Below are 9,312 nucleotides of genomic sequence, written 5' to 3' on the forward strand. Positions count from 1 at the left end.
CTCTTGTAAATCAGCTATTTAAATATTTGTTCAAGTGACAACCATGTATTTTAAATTTTCACAATTTAACTTCCTGATCTCAAAGTGATAAAATACGAACGCTAGCTGTCATAACCACATAGAGTATCGTTGATAGAAATGTTAAGTACAAGTGTATGTTTAGTATTTTTAGGAGTTGTGATTATTCATATAGGTAAGTCAATTTTCACATCATTTATAAGGTAAAACGATAAAATATATTGCATTTCAAAATTAAATTTTTTACAAAAGTTGAAATTAGGCTTAGTTGGTAAATATCTCTTAAAGATAGGAAAACGTATGCACGCCCGGCAAACTGTCGCTCCACTTCAAAATTGTGGTGTACGGTAAAACGAGCGAACGGCATTTCCAAGATCGAGCGGAAGGCCGATTTTTTGTTTATGCTTTTGTCTCGTTATTCATTTAAGTTGTATTTTTTCAAAAATGGATCAATGTAGTTCCATGTAGGATTGATTTAGGCTTCCAATGATCTAAGCTGTTATAAAAAGAAAATTATGTTAAACCCGGGAGAAACTTTTCTCCCTGACGAAGGGAACGACGATTTGTAGAATATTGAACTTCCCAACCATTGAAATGCCATACCCTTCGGATTTCTTGAAAAAGTGTATTAGAAAAATATCAACCCGTAACAACAGTTAGTCCGAAAGTAGTGGATTCAAAGGGCAAGATGGAGCGAAAGGTCTGTCGTTGGGCGCAAGGCGATATTAAATTGGCGTAAAGAGCGTAGTCTACGAATTTCTATAAATAAAATCTTTCGAAGCTAGAATAGACGTTCTAAAATGTGAAGCCTGAAAAATATGATAATATATTAATTTATTTCTACTATAACTAGGTCTACCAATTACTGATAATTTTAGTTCGTACACCGACCGAGCACTGCCTTTTTTATTACTTTCGTTTTGTTCATAGATTCTCTGTGTATAAAGAAACAACATTTTACAGATATTTTTTATCTTAAATTTTTAAATGTTTATTAATTAAACCAAGAATTTTTACTGCAATATTATTATTAAAGCACGGATTTATATTACAGGGATCGGACACTCCCAGTTAACCCTATATAAATGCTTAAATAATTTGTCGCGCACCCGATAAAGGTACACCGATCGATAATTTACCGGCGCTAAGCGAAAATGCCCGTTCGCAACGGATACCTACTTTACAAAATACCATATAGCTTTTCCATTTATTATCAGATTTCGAAAAATGCTTGTTTAATTCAAATATCTAATTTTTTAAAGATACAGACTATCTGTCTGCAACGATGATTAAAAAATAACTTGACGAAATCCGCGGCAAATTTACATTTTTTATATAAAAAGCAGGTATTTGAATTTTTTTATTATGGTAACATAATAAGTCTATTTTCAAAATAAAAAAGAAGCCGATGTAAGTTATTCACAGATGATTTAAGATTTATTCGGTTATGTAGTCAAATTAATTGACGCACAATTGTTTTACGGGTAATGTATTGCGGGCTTTACAATTCGATCAACACGTGAAGTAAATTTATTCTTTTTTTAATACAAGATATTGCTGATATTGTCAATATTGCCATTTTCATAGAATATTTAAATTTCCTTCATCATTTATATCATCATTATTTTTTTGTAAATCTGTTTTCAAATGTCGGTGCTGTGAAGTAGACAATCATCGTAACAGTAAAATACTCTCGTGTCCGGCCTTTTTAATGTCACTCGTATATATGTTTTTTGAATGCCTGTAGAAAGATATTTCTGATATTTTTTAATGTAACGCTAGAAAACAATAAAAATCTTTACAGTTTGAGTCAGTATTATGCGAAATAAAAGTAACTGTTAATTCTTTTTTACACATCGCTTAAATTTCTTTGAAGTTTAATTACTTTTGAAGGGGGTTAATTACCAGGTAACAAGTGATAATTGAAAAAACATTATTTTCAAACTTTCATAATCATGTTACATGTGATAATTGTAACACTCAATCTTCAAAAACAAATAGAATTTGAATGTATAATTTTGTATGTGCGCAGAAAATGATTCTGAAGAGAATATATATAAATACAAATTGATGTAAATCTATTTTCTTTATTAACATTTATAAATGAAATTGAAAATATACAACTAAATTTGTATAGCCTTTCTTTGAAAAATAATGAAAATAAACGTATGACAAATAAATCATTTGACGTGAAGGATAACTATGAAAGAAAATCTGTTTCAAAATAAAAAATAATATTATAAAACAGTTTGTCTGTATGCCAATAAAAGTTTCTTCCTTGCCAATCTTTAATGAATTCATCTATATATGAACGCTTGTCTTGAATGATCTGAAAATATATTTAATACACTAATTAGTAGAATATTTACTATATTTTTTACTAATATTCAGGTTATCAAATAAAAAATCTACAAATCATTTGGCAATAATTCACAGAAATAAAGACAAATTTTAAACATGAATTTCTTTAAAAGTTTTTAAGCAATCAAGAAACATTTATTTGCAATGCAACCATTTAACCATGAATCGCGGTAATAATTTGTGCTTGAAGTAAAAGGGGGTCGAAGTGTAAAGAGTATGCCTAAACAATAGGCAAATATTTTTTTTTTAATTAGGTACTTTCCTAACTAAGCGTTGCAGCGTTCTATCGGCATATTTTCATACTTTAGCGGCACAAAATAATACAGTATCAATACATTCATATGTGTATAATTTTTCACAAAGCTGCAATGACACCACATACTCTTGTAAAAATCTGTCATATTTCACACTCCGCGCGTTCCGCCATCTCTGTCCACCTTTATCCGATGTGCGATTCCGCGCATGCGCGCGACAAGATTTTAAGCTAAACGATAGTGTCCGATCCTTGTAATATAAATCCGTGATTAAAGTAACACTTTAAGAGAAAAATAATAAACTAAACAACAATACTGAAAAAGGGAGGAGGTATCTTGAAACATAACTGAAACACGTGTTATATCCTTAGAACGACTGACACCTTTTCAACCATTTTCATAGAGAGTCCCCACCTTACATATTCATAAAAACGTGGCTTATTTGTGTTTGATCTAGAGCTATTAATTACAGAAAGTCATACTAAAATGAACTTGGTAGTAGTGATCCATTTAATTTGCCCCGTGCATTGCATAATTTTGTCTCTGTTCTGGACCTTGAATATCTAACTTTTCGAAAAACATAATATTTTGGCGAGAACAATCGCGTGACACGTACCTGCTCGAAAACATTTGTTCGCGGTAGAACTGAAAATATTTGATTTAATCGGATTTGCAGGGGCACACGTTTTTAAATGTACATAACCGTGTAAAAAAAATCATGATTGAGCTCGAATAAGTGGTATTCTGTATTACGCCATGCATAAGATTCAATGATCGGGCATCATCCAAATTTGGAACATAAATAATTTAATCTATACGGCAGCCATTGGTAACACCTTCGCGATTACATTTATTACGTAATAGTCGTTGATAGGATATCACGCTTTATTATGTGTCTTTAAAAGGTTTATATATCTCGGTCTCAACACTTGATCATGTCTATTTTAACTTCTTTAGCTTTTAAACATAAAAATCATAGACTACGCTCCTTCTTATACGTCAAAGTAATATCGCCTTGCGCTCAACATCGAACCTTTCGCTCCATCATTTGCCCTTTGGCTCCACTACTTTCGAACAATATCGATTTACAAATTTAAGAAATCCTTCAGGAGTAATTAATGTTGAACGAAGGACAAGTTCTTATTACGGGTTGATATTTTTCTAATACACTTTTTCAAGAAATCTGAAGGGTATGACATTTCAATGGTTGGGAAGTTCAATATTCTACAAATCATCGTTCGATTCGTCAGGGAGAAAAGTTCTCCCGGGCTTAATATAATTTTCTTTTTGTAACAGCTTAGATCATTGGAAGCTTAAATCATTCCTACATGGAACTACACTTTCCGTTTTTCGAAAAAAATACAACTTAAATGAATAACAAGACAAAAACATAAACATTACTTACAATGAGATGTTTAAATCGGCCTTCCACTCTACCTCGGAAATGCCGTTCGCTCGTTTTACCGTACACCACAATTTTGAAGTGGAGCGACAGTTTGTCGGGCGTGGTATGTTTAGTCACTCACAAATGATATGGAAATAAATAGTTATATGAAAATTTTACTATTAATTGAAGATTTGAAGATTCCTTCTGAAAATCACAAGCAGAAAATGTATAGATCCGACGAGAACATTTATTCAACCGAGAATATTCACAAATTAACAAATTCAACATATCTATCGGGTAACAAATCTAAATCAACAATCAGAACAATGTCCTCACATTACCTTGTAAATCATATAAGGTCCGACTGAACGTTTAGTCATATAATAAAAATAACGTAATTTATTCTTCAAATGCTTGCTATTTTTACTTGCTATAATTACAGGTCTCTTTGATGTGACATGTAGTGTTGTATTATCAGCATCTCCTGCTATAGCGATTGACGGAGAATCCGTTACATTAACATGTACATATAGTGGCAGTGAAGGTGTGACTGGGTTTGCATGGTTTTTAAATGGTAAAACAGTTGCTGTTTTTGTGTTACCAGAATGTAGACCGTTTGCCAGACCTGGTCCCCCTGATCCATTATTTTTTGAATATGCCTGCCTATCAAACAACCAATCGTCATTTACAGTGAAACGTATTTCACTAAAACAGAATGGTGAAAGATGGCAATGTGCAGCTGCTGCTCCTGGATATTTATACAGTTCTAATGTGACTATAACTGTCGAAGGTATTTTTATATATTTATTTAATGTGAAGTTATGTTCATTAAACTCATATATATCTTACAACTATTTTTCATTTTTCCTTTATGATCATTTTTATTATAACTTGTGTGTTCAGAAAATCGTTAAAGCTTTAAAATATCATAAATGAATTACAGAATAACGCATTACCTATTCACAGTGGCTGTTACCAATGTAAGTCTACAGTCACCAAGCGGCTCAATTACAGAACATATTAAAACAACGTTTTCCTGCAAGACCTCACTATCAAAGCCTGCAGCAAATATGATCTGGTACAAGGAGTCTGGTAGCGGTCAAAGACAGATGATAACAAATGAAATAGTTTCTGCAACAATGAATGTAGGTGATCTTCAGATGTCAACAAGTATATTAAAATATAGCCCAACTAGGAGTGACAATGGATATGAAATCTTTTGCACAGCTATTAATATTGATGGAAGAACACCAATTACCTCAGCCAAGTTTAAAATGCTTGTTCAATGTAAGTCATGTGTCAGTTAATATATTTTCTTTTGTCTTAGAATCACATTTCTTTGCAAAAGGTAGTTGTTTATATTTAGATATTTTCAAAACTAAATTGCACAATATATTTTTATATAATAAAATGTGTTCCGGTTCACCATATGTACTTTTAATAAACCATAAGTGTGACTTTAGAATTTAATTAGAATAAACAAGTAATTTGAAAGAATTGACAAATTAGAACTTAACACAAAACTTGCGTATCAGTGAAAGCAGTGTAATGTGTTATCGCTGCGTTCGATCGACTGATATGCTAAATGATTCAATTTCCTGCAATATTCCATTGTAGTAAGATTCCGTGTAGCTTATGAACTCATTTATAATTAAAATCTAAATTTTAGATGTTTACTATTTAGACGAATTCTCTTTCTTAACATGATGTAGATATTTATTGTAGATATGGCTGTTGTAACATTATTTACGGTCAAAGAAATTCAAAGTCAGGATCCACTTATATCATCGATTGTAAATGAAAGTGCAAATGTGATATTGGAATGTACTGTTGACAGTAATCCAAGTTCTAGTATTGAAATAATTTCAAAGACAGACCGCTATCGAAGACTGACAATGCAAAAAAGTTTAAATCACACACTTGTTGAGGTTTCCTGTCTTGATACAGGTGTTTATACCTGTACCGCAGAAAATCAATATAAAGAGTTCCAAAATGGCATTGACTTTGTTTGTTCGATGTTAGTATTGTTCTCATTCACGCATTCTGTTGTATTTCAATATATGTCTCTAACCGGTTTTTGTCAGTGAACACTTTTAAAACGATGTAGTTAAACGTTTCGTTAAATAGCAGATCCAATATAAAAACAAATCTAGGTCCAGCGTATTTACAAAAGAAACTAATTAAATAATTTGAAACTGAATTAAAATATGAACAGTAAATATTTTACGTTTTCATTTAGTTACTGATCGGTTTTAGTTAAGCAACGTAGCTTGATTTTTACCTGCACTTTAAATACACAATAATTTAACTAACGTTAAACAAATGTGTTCAAATATTTTCAGTTTTATATGTATTTATATGTATCTTTAAGAATATAAACAATAATATATTTTCTGTGTATAAATCGTATTGAAAGGTTTTATTTCAAACAACATACAGCCTTTGAATGTAGAAGTTTGCTTTGTTTAAGGTTTATGTTTTCTATATGTCAACAGGCTCACCACGACCACAAATTCACTATAAAGAAAATGTTAGTAGTGCTCTTGGACATGACATTACCTTGGTGTTTAAGGGTCTTGCATACCCTTCTCCATCGGAGAACACTTAATAACAGTTCCAATGTCATTATTTCAATATAAGGAACGGATTCAAATCTAACAATTAGAAATGTGTCACTATCAGATTACGGTGAATACCAACTGAAGATTGAAAATGAAATAAATTATTTCATACAACCATATTTTCTGTCTCAAGAAGGTTGTGTTTTTATTATCAAATTATTTCTTTATAAATAATTGGCAGCTCTGAAATAGCATTTCTCTTTACATGTATTATTCAAATGACTAAAGAAACATTCCTTAAGGGATTATGTATTCTGCAGTATTTGTATAAAACATATGATATAGCAGTTTTAGATAATTAATTGATAAAATGAAAAATATGATCAAACGACTGATGCTGCTACTTTTCACTACAAAATTGTACTTTAATTTGTAATCTTTATAAGAGATATCTTCTTATGTCATGTTTATTTATATAGATATACAAGATGCACTTAATGAATTTCAAGCGGTTACAGAGCATATTTCGGACACATTCGCGTTGTTTCGGTGGAAACCATGATTCAACGAGGGGCCAAAACAGTCATTTGTATTATTATATAAGAGACCATCAGAACATCATTGGATTAGTGAGACAGTTGAAGACACCCGTGAGACCCTGATGATTTATACATTGCTCGAGTTGGTCAGTGATTCGGTGTATAGAGTTGTGCTGTTGGCAAGAAACAGTGTCGGCGATTCAATAAACTCTCCAAACATGACATTTAGAACAAAAAGGCATGTTAAAACTTAAAAGTACCACTGTTTAAATTTATGTTAAAAAATACTTTTTTGACAAATATTTTGAAAGTAGCATTATTCAAGATTTTAAAACTACTTAACTGTTTTAATGAGTATAAAAACGGTCAAGTGTAAACATTAACTATTTTATCTACTTTAAAGCATTTACAAAACAATAACATATTACTTGTCAAAATGAACTTACAGGCATCTTACTTTTATATCGGCCATGGCATATGCAATTAAAAAATTATCGTCATTTTCTATATCTTAATTTGCTATGATAAATGTATTTGAAAGCAATTGTGAAACTTAATCATGGAGCTCTGCATCAGGGACCGGGTTCATAAAATAGAGGGTATTGAATTAGTGTAGGTTCAATACTGAATTAATTGAACGAGTTGAATAAATTTGTATTATACGAGCCTTTTGCGAGCATAATATTATTTCATTGGACGAGTTCTATAAATTTAGTAATGAACCTACAAGAATATAATGGTGTATTTATCATATACCTAAATAAAACATTTTTTCGTTAAAACATTCATATTTTCATTGACGCGTAATGCAAACATTAGCGCGCTATAAAGTTACGCAAGTGACACCACGTCAAGATACTAGTATACACTGTAAATTTAAATATCAGACCGTTTTGTTGATTGTTTTTTTTCTCAGAAACTAGAAAATGTGTAGGAAAGGAAACAAATTCTGCAGTAAGCGGAGGAATGATCGGAGGAATTGTTGGTGGCATCGTTTTATGTTTTGTTGTTGTCGCAGTGGCATGCTTTCTGTTCCGTAGGCAAACAATTTGCAGCAAAGGTACCCCATATATTTAAGTGTTCGTTACCTAACTTTTGTCATAAATGTCTTAAATACAAGTTGTTCTAGTAGAAAAATGGAAAGTTTTTTTTAGTAATTGGTGTTGTTAGAAATCATGCCCTAAAAAAAATTTGTATTGTTACATTGAAGTTTTTAAAAATATATTTATTAAATAAGAACCTCCTTATGAAGAACGTGTCCACATTTTATGACAGTGTTCAACCGTTAATTACGTATCTTATGATTTTAGGACATCTAAAGAAAACACCTGACAAGGCAATAACACGGTAATTTATATTTCTTTTCTCTATTGCTGCAATGTCTCTTTATCCGAATCGCAATTATTTATTTTGCCTGTGTTTAAATCGTCACTCAAGTCGGTATTATAATAATATTTTATGCTATTTCAAATTATTTGACATGTTTGTTTTCTAATTGTTTTCAGTGAACATGAATATGTTGATCTAAAACAAACACAAAACGTTAACATCAATCCTGTATATGATGACCTGCAAACTGATTCAGGTAATGATTATGTAATGAACAACATAGATACATAATCATAAACAAATTTCAGTAAAATTGGTGATATATTCTTTAACTAGTATGTGCAGATATGTATGTTATATTTAATAAAAACCAGTAATTATATAACCTTGACATAACAGCTCAATACACTGTGTATTAAACCTTAGCAATGATTTGTCAATCTTTAAAATGAATAATTTGTTTTGTTATGTGCTTCTTTTTACCTAAACTGTTTGGGTATTATGTTCGAATTTGTCCTTTGAAGTCATATGAATTTCTTACGTTCATGTTATGTCTTTATTTTTTCAGAAAACACGGCAATGACAAGGTAAAGTTTATATTCTGTATATTTAGTTATATTACAGTTTAAGAAAAATACCACAACTTCTAATCAATGTGTTTTAGAAATAGAATTTGCTAAAAACTCTCACTAGAAATTAGGAAAAAGGGAAAAGAAAAAGGAAAACCAAGTTAAAAATGTTCTATCGCTTCTACATCATCCTAAAGCATATACATTATTTTTCAGCAATAATATATACGTGCGCCCTGGGACAGAAGATAAGGAAAGCGAGAAACACGTGTACACAGACCTAGGTACTTTTCG

General features: G+C 31.0%; 1 protein-coding gene and 1 long non-coding RNA gene across 2 annotated transcripts; both read left to right on the forward strand.

The window, feature by feature from the left end:
• The first annotated feature begins 107 nt into the window (after positions 1–107).
• On the forward strand, positions 108–5,327 carry LOC132731689 (uncharacterized). Its single transcript, XM_060717904.1, has 3 exons — positions 108–193; positions 4,463–4,810; positions 4,987–5,327. The coding sequence occupies exons 1-3, from the start codon at positions 139–141 to the stop codon at positions 5,325–5,327; spliced, it is 744 nt and encodes a 247-aa protein (XP_060573887.1). The 5' UTR covers positions 108–138.
• Positions 5,328–7,511: 2,184 nt separating this feature from the next.
• On the forward strand, positions 7,512–8,705 carry LOC132731690 (uncharacterized). The gene is made up of 3 exons (XR_009625918.1): positions 7,512–8,180; positions 8,431–8,467; positions 8,626–8,705. It is a non-coding gene; the product is annotated as an uncharacterized LOC132731690 (long non-coding RNA).
• The last annotated feature ends 607 nt before the right edge of the window (positions 8,706–9,312 follow it).

The sequence above is a fragment of the Ruditapes philippinarum genome, unplaced genomic scaffold (assembly GCF_026571515.1).
Source record: "Ruditapes philippinarum isolate M1 unplaced genomic scaffold, ASM2657151v2 ctg2270_1_1_1_1, whole genome shotgun sequence".
Lineage (NCBI taxonomy): Eukaryota > Metazoa > Mollusca > Bivalvia > Venerida > Veneridae > Ruditapes > Ruditapes philippinarum.